Here is a 12,625-nt window from a genome sequence, read left to right as displayed (position 1 = left end):
CTGTAATAACCTCTATTTATCATAAAGTCGTCTTTCAGCTCATTAACATCCGAACTCCTCTAAAGTGCTCCGTTCCTCCATAGAATATGTGCTAGATCATTCTAGACGAGCTATATGAAATAGTTCACATCACTCTCGTACTGTGGACCATGTATTCACCAAGGCACTTAATCATGAACCATTTATCAACCTTCAAGTTCTTCCAAGAATGATTCCTTTCAACTGAGTACCATTGTATTCTATGTGATTTGCCTCTTATTGACTAGACTTATCTACTTTCTTATCTTTTGGAACTTAGTACTTGACAAAGTTGTATAATAATCACATATCTCTTTGATTCAGTGACTCTCACATGATTCCATAATGATTGTAAAATAATTGCCTCGATATATATTACCTACCACTGTTTGTGTGTGATTTCTATATTATAACTGCATGCTATTATTTTCTCCCACACATTGATCGCATCTTCACCATACTTGTAAGCCAAACTAGAAATGATATGTGAGTACGACCTTAAATCTAAGAAGGTTCCCTTTCACTATTCCCTATGACACACTTTAACTCACATCTAGGATATATCAAGGGAATTCCTTAAAAGAGCATTCCCTTATTTTTGTACATGGGTATGTACTCTTGATCACGTGTTCTTGTCCCTCCCCAATCGTTGAACCCGTAAATATCCATCTTCACTCTACATCTTTGATGGAAATTTGGTATGAAACTGGCGACACAACTCAAGTCATGCAACAAGTTATGGACTAAGAAACAAACAAAGAAAAAGAAAAGAGACAAACACAGAAACAAAGAAAGCAATGAAAATTAATGGAAAAGGAAACGTGGTATAGAAATAAGGAATAGTTCAAAACATTAGAATGCCCTCCTATCTGCAGAAATGATTAAAACTGTCGATGTTAAGGTGTAACATATAAGAAATGATGAATTCGAATAATTTATTAGCGTCTTCTAAATTCTCTCTTGGAGACTATCAGAGGGCATGCTCCATCTACTCCCCATTATTTCTTATGATCATATTAATATTGGTTGGGGTATTCCTTTTATGTTTTTATTGCTTGATTTATTTTCTTTAAACTATTACTTGACACTCTATAGATCGGTATAGCAATTAAGTAGTCCTTTCTTCCCTCTGCATAATGATATTCTGACTTTTTCTATCATGTTAAAAGGGGGAAGGAACCTGGAATATATGGTACTTAGTAAATAAGGACTCTTTTACTATCATGATTTAGGGGGGGGGGGGGGGTAATATGGAGTCCCTGGTTAAAATTGAGGGGGGAATATTTCTTTAATCTTGGAACTACATACCTATTACTCGTGACATTAATCTTCTCACATATATATGCCATAGTATATTATTTACCATCATCAAAAAGGGAGAAATTATTGGGAATATGGACTTTGGGACTCGTCCATACAAAGTTCTTTTCCATTGATTCATCTTGTTTTAATGGTGCTAAACAAGCCTAGTACTAACATCTTAAGTTGATCAAGGCATTGCAGAATATATCTTAATAGATAGAAGATACTTTAGAACCACAAATAAGTGATGTGAAGTCAAGCTCATGGGACGTTTTACCTAGTGAATGAAAAGGAAAGAAAAGCTTACAGATAAGGAAGACCAAAGAGCGCCAAAGAGCTTCAAGCCACTATGATGCGTTGGACATTCAATTATTAATTATGGAGATGGTTCATGATATCTTGGAAGGAGATTATCCTAACCCTCTTATTTAAGATAATAATTTTATTATATTGAAACTAAGATTCAACTGATGTAGCACTAGGATTATTAGGGCCACCATGTGTAATTAGGGTTGGTTAGTGAAGCCCACCTCATTTAGCCTGATGAAGGACCACCATTGGCACCTCTTGCACCACCACCATTACTCCTATGTTTCAAGGGCCATGAAGAAGTCACCTAGAAGGCCTCATCTTGTAGAGGTTGCTTGGGATTGTACTTGGGGTTTATGAACATGTTTGCATTGTTTAGTGTGCTTTCTAAGACTTAGTTGCTTGATTAGTTGCTTGAAAATCAGACATGTGTGTTATGCTGATTTTAGACATGTTTTATGTTGTTTGAGTGTGTTTAGGACCTTAGTATTTGCATCTTGTAGACATGGATGGGCCGGCCCCTTTTGGGAGTATTTAAGGCTCTTCCTTGCTTGTATTTTGTTAGATTTGTTTGAATGAAAATAATGGTTTCTTTCCAAAACCGATCTCATCCCTTTCTCCTCCAATTTGACGTTCTTTTGGAAGTGATTGAGTGTTATTGGTGTGTGCTTCGGTGTTGAGTGTGTCAATTCTACCTAGATTTGGTGATTCTCCCAGCCGATGTTCATCGTTTTGGTGTAGGTATTCCGCAGACTTCATCAAGCCAACATGGTAGGGTCGTTTCTTCATTGTATGAGGTTCTTGTGCATATAGTTCAAGGGTTTCTTACTTGTTAATTTCGGTTTTTCATTCTCCTTATCTCTTCTCTTTCATTTGGGTCTGAAAAGCCCTAATTTATCCACTTTGTGTTAATTTTTGGTAGATCACTTTGATCTCTCTTTTGTTTGTGTTTTTGGTAGCAATAGGTGTCTAGATAGAGCTCTTAACGGCGTTCCCCGTATCAAATTGGTATCAGAGCCAATTGACACCTTTCTACCCTCAAGAATAACCAAATTCGGCTCCTACATCAAGGAAGTTTCTTCACATCATTGCCGAACTATTCTTGGTATTGTTTGAGTCTTTTGTCTTCACTTTATGTCTGATTTTTGGCGAGATTATGCAGATCTAAGAGGAGTCTTGAAAGTTGGATTGAATTGAGTGATTTGGAGGTTGTTTGAGTCTAAGGAGATCAGGTTGAGAAGTCTACAACACCGACCACCACCACCACTAAATTATGGACATAAACCCCACACAAATCAGGCCATAAACTGTCCTAATCCGGCCTCCTACACCACATCTACACCACCTCACAAGCCCTTCCGCCACCACTTCACAAGCGGTTAAGAACTTCAAGCAAAACAGTTGTAACCGCAGGCTCCAACACTCAACCTCCGGCTTCCACATCTCATCCACATTGTCCATGATCTCCTGTTTCTATTTTCATTAAAAGTAGCATTGATCTTTTGTAAGCTTTAAATTAAAAAAAAGGAAGTGGACGGTTTACAAAAAAATAGAAGAAAGAAAAAAAAAGTAACGTCCAAGTTAGTCTCTTATGTGTATGTAATGTCTACCTAGGATTAAGTCTACCTTATTGTTGATTAAATTAGGAGATCTCGATCTAATTCAAGAATCATAGCCACATAAAAGAAGTTTGCCACACCAAACCCTAACTCTCCCATAACGTCACCCTTGTTGTGTGCGCCGCTCCCTTGTGCCCTTGTTGTGCACGCAGGTTCACAAGATCATCGTGCAAGTTCTCCGTCATCTCCCTTGTTGTACCGCTCGCTTGCGCCTGGACAAAACCCTAAAGCGTCGCTCCTCTTGTCCTGGTCCCTTGCCGACGCTCCCATTGCCAATCTCTAAGGCATGGCTTGCCTCTTCGCCAAGCAAATCCTAGGCGACGCTCGTGCAGACCAGGGAAAACTCTAGTGACGCGCCTCATTCCCACGCAGAGTACCTTTGTCCTCGCTCTAGTGTCGCACACCACGAGACGCCCTAACCCTATTCGGCGCCGCACCATCTTCGAACAAGCCCCATCTCAGCTCCACTCTTCCTAGCCAAGGGAAACCCTAGCGTCGGCCATCGTCAACGCTCCTTGTGACCCTTCGTGCCATGCACGCTCACCCACGCTCTCCATCGCTGCGCACCAGTTCGTTGGGCAAGGAACATCCATTCCTAGCCAGGCTCAACGCTCACCCAAAGAAAGTATCCAATTTCTCAACGAATACACATCAACGCCGCTAGGTTCACGGATTTCTCGGGGAGGTTCATCACAATGCTCGGACGGCCGCTCACAAACCCTAGGGGATCGCCCCACAGCATGCGCGCCATTGCTTGTACCGTGTGTGCGCTCACCTAATCCTAACCATAGCTACGTGCGCACCCCATTGCCATCAAGTTCCGCGCCTTGCCTTAACCCTAGCCACGCACACCCTCCTTACCAGCCGCACGCGCACAAGTCACCTTAGCCTAGCCCTAAACCCTAGCCACGACCTAACACCCCTCCAGTCACCAACCTGGTTTCTCTTGAGGAAAACGGTCCCATTGGATCAATTCGTAGGTTCTCCTAAGGTAATTCTCTTTCTTGAGTTGTAGACTTTCAAAGTTGATTGTTAATTGCATAACATACATGCAATCTATTCCTGGAGTGTTTGTTTGTTTTTCTCTTGCTTGTGTGCTTCTTTTATTGCTTTGTTCATTTTATTGAGTCTTACATTTGATAACCGAGTTACCGCAGATCCTACCACTCCTTTCAGGCTGAGATAACACCGTAATTTAGCAGCAATTGATACTCCCAACGCAATCCAGCAATTGAGCTTGTTTCAACGTCAATAGTGAGGAAGTGGCATACACATTGTGTTGGGAAACACTTGTGAGGAGTTATTATTGCCAAAGATAACTTGGTTCATTGTTTGATTTGTTGTTATCATGTCTCGGTCACCCACAAGAGAGAAAAGGAGTCCATCACCCATTCACCCGGAGTTAATCTCTATTTTCAAGAAGATGAACGACAACCTAGACCGGATGAATGCCATGTTTGAGGCTGCTGAGGCTCGCCCTTCCTTACCCCCACCGCCTACCCATTTAGTCTCAAACTTTGAGATAGGAGGCTCTTCTAACCCAGATAGTCGATCACCATTAGGTCATTCAACAGCTGCCTACCAAGCTGCCATGAATGGTCTCCACTAACCGGACAACCACCTCAACATCCCGTGTGCTCACACACTATCCCTCCACCGATCTACACACTGTCCTACCCGGACCCTCAAGCCTATGGACAATACCCTAGACCCGAGTACCCATTCCCTATCCCGGCCTATGCCCTAAAGGAGTACACCCCTCCTCCTTACTATCCTAACAATAGACGTGCGTTTGCTCAAGAATTTCAGGATTACCGAGGCAACACATGGATTATGAGGGATGTAGAGGAGTATCACAACGAAGAGGGTGTGATAAAGGACATGAACAAGGAGGCCGAGAGCAAGACCAAGACGGTATACGGAAGGTGAAGGTCAAGATTCCACCATTTGAAGGGAAGTATGATCTGGATGTCTACATGGATTGGGAGATGAAGATTAAGCAAGACTGGTCGTGCCACAACTTTACAGAGCTTAAGAAGGTCCAATTTGAAGCCCTATAGTTCCATGGGTATGCCATGACATGGTGGAACAACTTGGTGAATGATAGGAGGCGATCACTTGACCCGGATGTAGTTTATTTATGGCAAATGAAGACTCTCATAAGGACCCGTTTTGTGCCACCCCATCACACCCGAGACCTTCGTCAAAGGCTTGAGAACCTCAAACAAGGTTCAATGAGTGCGTAGGAAACATTCAATTCTATGCACCTGGCTATGTCAAAAGCAAGCGTCGTAGAGGATGAAGAATCGACAATGGCAAGGTATCCTTGTATGCTTAAACCGTATTTGTCTAATGAGGTCGGTTTCTATCCTTATAATAGTGTGACAGAGCTCCTACATTAGCCGAACCCTTCCTCCGACTCTTGGCGCAACAATGCATGTTCAACCCCCTCCTATGTCCGTGAACAACTAAGGAACCCTTCATACGAGCAAGGAGGATCAAGGAAGGAGCCCACTAGCTCTACCTACCCTCTTAAGGCAGCCCACACACCCTACCAAGGACCAAAAGGGAATGTCTCTAATCTCTCTTCTTCTAATGTTAAGTCTAGCTCTGTTGAATGCTTTAAATGTAAGGGTAAGGGTCACTACATGCGAGATTGTCCTAACAAGAGAGTAATGATAGTCAATAAACTAGGGCAATATGACTCGAAATCTGATAATGATGATGACAAACCCTTAGAATCTGAAATTAGGGAGCATGATAATGAATTAGGAGAATCACTTGAGATTTCTTATATGGATTGAGATTTTTTGTTATGCAACCGTACCTTGCATGCTAAATCTGATTTATGTGATGATAACCAAAAGAGAGAACTTATTTCATACTAGATGCTTGGTTAAGAACAAGGTGTGTGATGTGATCATAGATGGTGGAGTTGTTGCAACATTGCAAGCACTGAGCTTGTGTCTAGGTTGGGACTACGCCCATTCTTACATCCTAGGCCATATAAAGTACATTGGCTAAATGAGGTTGGGGAATTGAAAGTGAATAAACAAGTAAGGGTACCAACCACTTTAGGGAAATATGAGGATACTATCATATGTGATGTTGTACCTATGAAAGCTTGTCACATTCTATTAGGTAGGCCATGACAATATGACTTACGAGTACCTCATGATGGTTATACTAATAGGTATTCATTTAGGCATAATGGTAGACTTGTCACTCTTTGTCCTATGACCCCTTTGCAGATTTCCGAGGCTTGTGAAAAGAGGAGAAAGAAGGAGTTGGAACGAGCTAAAGGAAAGGAAGAAAAGGCTGCAAAGAACCCACCAAAGACCGCACCTACATCTAGCTCAAGGAAGACAAACCTTTCCTTGGAACAATCCAGCCAACTAGGCCCACCTCCCATGTCCCTCCTAGCTAGAAAATGAGAGCTCCTTGGTCACTCAATCAAGCTGTTCGAGGATGGCACCGGTGCTCAGTTGATTTCGTGGTCGAATCCTTTTCAAGAAAGGGAAGATGATGAAGGACCACCATTGGAACCTCTTGCACCACTACCATTACTCCTATGTTTCAAGGGCCATGATGAAGTCACCCAGAAGTCCTCATCTAGTAGATGTTTCTTGTGATTATACTTGGTTCTTTATGAACTTCTTTGCATTGTTTAGTATATTTTCTAAGACTTAGTTGATTGAAAATCAGCCATGTGTATTATGCTGATTTTAGACATGTTTTATGTTGTTTAAGTGTGTTCATTTTTTGGGCGCCAATTGTTTTGGACAAAAAGACCTAAACGCCTAAATCGCCTTAAAGGAGGTAATTAGTCGATCGAATGAAGCAAAAATGAGAATAAAGGAGAAGATGAATATTGATTGATGATGATTTGCGATTATAAGTTTCAGAGAGCTAGTGAGCGTACGCAAGTTTTCATTTAACCCCATATTTATAAAAATAAACCATAAGGAAATCGTCTTCGTCCAACGTCTAGCCCATGCCATCGACCGCCTGATTTCTCGGTCAAACCTGTTAGGATTCAACAACATTCATATCTACGTTACATTCATTCCAACGACTCCAAAATATTAATCCAGGGCCGAGCACAATTGAATAACACTGGTAGAGAAAAGCCTTTTACCGGCGCTTTTGGAAATGCTATTGCAGCGTTTTTTAGCACCGCAAGCACTTATAACCAACTCTATCAAAAGCGACTCCCGCTTCCTATGTCTCTAACCCCATGTTGTAGTGTTTGTCGATGTATAGCTATATTTTTGCATCGTTATAGAGTGTGGGTGGTTTTAACGCGCTACATAAAATGCCACATTCTGCTTAAAGCTTTGAGACATTCACGCCGCTTCTAAAGCGTCGCAATAGTTAGTTTAAAGCGTTGTCAAAATATGGATAGAAAATTTGAAAAAAATAAACAAAATTCTCTTAATTAATACTAAAAATATAACATAATTAATCTTATTAAAATGACGTGTGTGATTACATAAAGTTGGTTGGGAGTCTAGCCACCAGCTACGCCTCTACACCCTTATTCACAACAAAACCCAATCTATGGAAAATAAAAGAGCGCATATTGGGACTAAGAGTGTTGCTTTGAGCAACGCGGGTAACCCTAGTGAGAAAATCAATAGCATCGCTTCCTAATTCACCAAAGGTAGAAAAGGCAAAGGCAATGAACCGATATCCATTCTCCACGCACTTAACCTCATACTTCTTCTTTTTCCTAGAGACAGCTGAAGCGACAGCAGCCCCAGGCACAAAAGCGGGAACCCCTACACCCGTGAAGGGGGAAACGCCAGTAACATCCAAACAGACGTCTTTCCCATTGTCCAACAATGGACCAGTAAATCAGCAGGACGAAGATCCCTTCCCTCCTCCAATAAGAACCCCATAGGCACTTCTTTTTGCACGAAGACACCAGCCTGAGAGCAAATATCCCCAAAACATCTCGGACCAAGTTATGGCAAAACTTGAGCCCAACATCATTGCCACAATGTACCGCATGGTCACCAAACCGATCCAAGACACAAGAGGAGCATCTAGGACATGTAAAACCATCCGGGAAAATAGGGATCGCAAGACGATACTGAAGAACACACCTGAATTGTCGTGGATGCATCGTAAGGCCAAGACCGGATATGGGAATAGTATGTAGAAAGTCCAAGGAATGGGCTGACCGGTTGCTGATGAGGACAACTTTCTCACATGCATTAAGGTTGAAGCAAGACACCAACTTCTTCTCTACCATATCGAAGTACGCTGTAGCCAACTGTTTCATAGGGGGGGGGGGGCTGATCCCTTACGGCAAAGAACAAGGAGGTCAAAATCACACACATCCCTAAAGCTGTTCAAGGCAAGCTCGTACGCTGGCCCAGGAGCACTAACACCACTGGGGCGAAGTAAGCGGTTCTTAAGTTCAAGAGACTGAAGACGTGAGGCGACAAATGCATAATGGGACGAATCATGAGCAGTATAGACCCCAAACCCACCCAACCTAAAAGGCAAAGTAGCACATCTCCATTGTCAATCACCAAAACCTCCAGCACCTGCTACAATGATATCCTGAAGCGCCTTCCTCAAACCAAGATCAAAGGTGCGATGAGCAGAACCAAGCAAACGAGGAGGACATGTCCGGATAGGTTTCTAAATAAAAAAACAGAAAAATATATCGCACGTATTATCCAACATTATTTACAAACGAATCATAAAGGACATAAAAGGAGAAATCCATCCATGGTTACAACACTTGCCTTTCTATCTCGTTGCAATTTATTAAGCTCTTATCGAAAAGAAATCCATCCATGGTTATGTTAGAACGTAATCTTTAGCAAATCAATTAGATTGTAATTAACATTAATATGTAATCAATTATCCTAAGATTATGCCATGTAATATGCTGGTCAATCTTTTCTTTCCTTATTCTTGTATATTGTAAAGCTATATAATTCCCCTAATGAGAGAAGTACAACACTTGCCTTTCTATCTCGTGGCAATTTATTTAGCTCTTATCGAAATGAAATCCATCTATCTATGGTTACTGAGTATTTTCTGTGTAGTTGGGAACTGGGCTTCTTTGTTTTCCAGTTTCCACTAGTTCATTTCACTTGCAGCTGATCTAAACACACCTCTCATTGTTATTTTAGCTGAGGTCGATTGTTATTCACACCTTAAACAGGGCAAGGTTTTCTGTGGCAGTAGATTCATTTCTGAAGTCAGGTGATTCATTTTCTTCCTCTTACTAGTTACTCTTCCTGGTGTAGTTTTAAAGACATATAGATATCTGTAAGTTTTTTTTTATCATATGTAGGTTGTGTTCCTTCATTAAGAGAGGGAAATATGAAACAAAAGGTAGTAAACTTCCCTTAATATGCACCTCTATGTTCCATCATCCCTGGCAAGTCAAAATTCAGCACACATGAAAATGAATATAAAATTGTTGAGTGCAAAGTATGCAGCTGGTATATGGTAATTCATCAAGACACCGAAAAGAAAATGAATCGATAATCTACATGTTGATAGCTGGAACTTATTTAAAGAGTAATATAATGTCATTCATGAATATATATTCTAAAATATTGCCCTTGATCTTACATACTATAAAAATATCAATCCTCATTCATGAAGTTCACTTAATAGTGGACAGCTTTATATCAAGAACATAATAGCACAATATCATTGATAATGCATTACATATACAGACGATATGTTGTACTAATGGGCAAATTTTTTTTTGCTCATATTAAAATTGCAGATCAATGCTACAGCTGGAGGATTCGATTTAATTTATTATTGTCTATAACAGTGAGAAGGTAGTCATAGAGCAGTACTAACACAATATTCTGTGAGTTACAATCCTCATTCACTAAATTCATTTTATGGTTGACAGCTTGATATATATCAAGAACTTAATAACACGATACCTTTAAATAAATAACAGATCTAATTCTCATTCACTAGATTCATTTGATTATATACAGTTAGCTTGATATCAAAAACGTAATACCATAATATCACTCCATTTGGAAAAATCTGATTTGGTACATGAATAACACATCACCTACAACACTACGAATTAAGAAAAACATATAAAAAAATGAACTTTAGTTCCATGATTTGCACATATTGAATCCAAGTCTAATATAGTCCTTTGCTATATATACCAACAATGTATTCCAAACCAATCCTCATACCAAAATCATAGTTTTGTTCTTATATAAGGTAGGAAGGCATGACTAGAAAGAAAGTAAAGCTTGCGTTCATAGTAAATGACTCAGCAAGGAAGGCAACATTCAAGAAGAGGAAGAAAGGGTTTCTTAAGAAGTTGTACGAGCTGACGACGTTGTGCGAGATAGAGGCGTGTGCTGTCATTTACAGTTCGTACGATGCTCAGCCAGAGGTATGGCCAAATCAGATCGGAGCTCAGAGAGTTTTATCGAAGTTTAGGAGAATGCCGCAGATGGAGAAGAGCAAGAAGATGGTGAACCAGGAAGCTTTTCTTCGCCAAAGGATTAGCAAAGCTGTTGAACAACTTAAGAAACAACAAAAGGAGAATCGTGAGAAGGAGATCACTCAGGTATATTAATCTTTGATTTGCACATCTCAAATTTAATTATTTAGATCAAGAACATATATGTTTTAGGTGATTTTTTGGGTCATTTAACAAAGGTGAATAAAATTTGAAAATGTGATGTCTGAACAAAGTAATTTGGATTTAAGAGCCTTGATGATATTTTTACTAGAAGATTATAAAATAATATCATCATTGTATGATACTCCACGGTTATATTAACCTTTCATATGAGATCATGGTACATAATTATCTGTAAAATTAAAACCTTTTTAGGAACTTATGTTTGTAAGAAGGCTTTAGTTTGTTTGAAGTATTAAAAGGTGAGTTGATTTTGTTTGTTGTCCCAACTAAAGTAGCAAGTTTTGCATGTTGAAGGACTATTTATAATAGTTCATGCTCAGGAGAGAATCAAATATGTATGTTACCTTTATTCTGTTTGAATCCAACTGCATGAGTCTCATTATCGTTGTTTGATCATGCTTTTTTTGTTTTTATCTGGAAGGATCGAGTTGAGACTTGGAATTTAATATGATGAGGAAGAGTCTATAATTGAATAATACGTACCGCACTTTGCACACTTTTGCTTAAATTTACATAATTTTGTATTTAACAAATCATGAATATTTAATTGCAAAAAAAATATAGATGATAAAAAATAATTAGTCAGAAAGATAACAATTAAGAAATTATTAATTTTTTATATAAAATGTTAAAGATTAAAAATAGATGTTACATTAAATAGACTATAGTTAAGAAAAGAGTTAAAAATAATTTATGCAAGTATACCTTATTTTTTTTGTATACTTTTTATATTTAGGAAAAAAGTAGTTACAAAATTAGAATGGTGGATGGATAAATGAAACAAATTAAATGGTGATTTAACATATTTAAAATAGAGATCACTTTCTAAATGTTACCCTTGAAAAGACTTATTTATCAAAATAGCTCAATCATTATCGTTTCATTTAGCTACTCATCTAGGACACACGCCTTTGTTTAATTTGGATCGATGAAAACAATGTACTTTAAACTAACTTTGTAAGCAATTAATTATATATAATATCATTTATTTATTGTGTGTAGATAATGCACGATTGTTTGGGTGGGAAGGTAAGCGTCCAAAACATCAACTTGGTAGAGCTAAACGATCTTGGATGGCTAATAGATCAAAACCTAAAGGAAATCAACAAGAGAGAAGAAACCACCACCACCACCAAAGCCTGCAAAGCGCGTGGGTGTCATGGAGGAGGCAACAGCTCCCCCACCACCACCACCGGCGCCCAAAAAAACAGAGGAAGTTAGGGCAGCTGTCAACGCCGGGGAAAATATTGAACATTGTCTAAGGACTATTCCACCAGGGTTTGACCATGTTAATAAGCTAGAATATCAGGATCCGACGCCGATTTATGGGTCATGGTTCATGGAGTTGATCTGCCCAAAAGACCCACTTTTTGGCGGCGACTTTGGCCAAGGCAATGGTGGAGGGGATAATATGTCGATGACCTTTGCTGATTATAGCAACTACAACTTGACTTCTTTTAAGTCTAATAATCCCTTCTTCCCATGAACAAATGAAATTATTCTTTGTTGCTTATTTTGTATCTTTTGACATTCTATTTTGATTGGGTATTTTCATGATTTATTATATTACATGTGATCAGACTGTTTGAATTCTATCTTTCTATTTTTTTGGGTTCCCACTCTAGTTCATCGGTCCTCTCCATCTTTACACTTACATTTAGAGTTCGAGCTACATGGGTAGCTCTCCCAACGAACATTTTTTAACCTCCACTAGATC

The 12,625-nt window shown here is 39.4% G+C and overlaps 1 protein-coding gene across 1 annotated transcript; it reads left to right on the top strand.

The window, feature by feature from the left end:
* The first annotated feature begins 10,485 nt into the window (after positions 1 to 10,485).
* On the top strand, positions 10,486 to 12,394 carry LOC141250619 (uncharacterized). The gene is made up of 3 exons (XM_073670041.1): positions 10,486 to 10,830; positions 11,911 to 12,076; positions 12,186 to 12,394. The coding sequence occupies exons 1-3, from the start codon at positions 10,486 to 10,488 to the stop codon at positions 12,392 to 12,394; spliced, it is 720 nt and encodes a 239-aa protein (XP_073526142.1).
* Positions 12,395 to 12,625: the final 231 nt, after the last annotated feature.

Source organism: Phyllobates terribilis, unplaced genomic scaffold, assembly GCF_046119375.1.
Source record: "Phyllobates terribilis strain yellow unplaced genomic scaffold, ASM4611937v1 Scaffold_5964__1_contigs__length_47892, whole genome shotgun sequence".
Taxonomy (NCBI): domain Eukaryota; kingdom Metazoa; phylum Chordata; class Amphibia; order Anura; family Dendrobatidae; genus Phyllobates; species Phyllobates terribilis.
This window is presented reverse-complemented; position numbering and strand designations above follow the sequence as displayed.

Bases quoted from the DNA above. Each gene is read 5' to 3' on its own strand.
- LOC141250619 (XM_073670041.1), top strand. From the start codon at position 10,486: ATGACTAGAAAGAAAGTAAAGCTTGCGTTCATAGTAAATGACTCAGCA. The intron at 10,831-11,910 runs GTATATTAATCT...TATTGTGTGTAG, and splicing joins GTGAGAAGGAGATCACTCAG to ATAATGCACGATTGTTTGGG. The intron at 12,077-12,185 runs GCAACAGCTCCC...CTATTCCACCAG, and splicing joins GCGTGGGTGTCATGGAGGAG to GGTTTGACCATGTTAATAAG.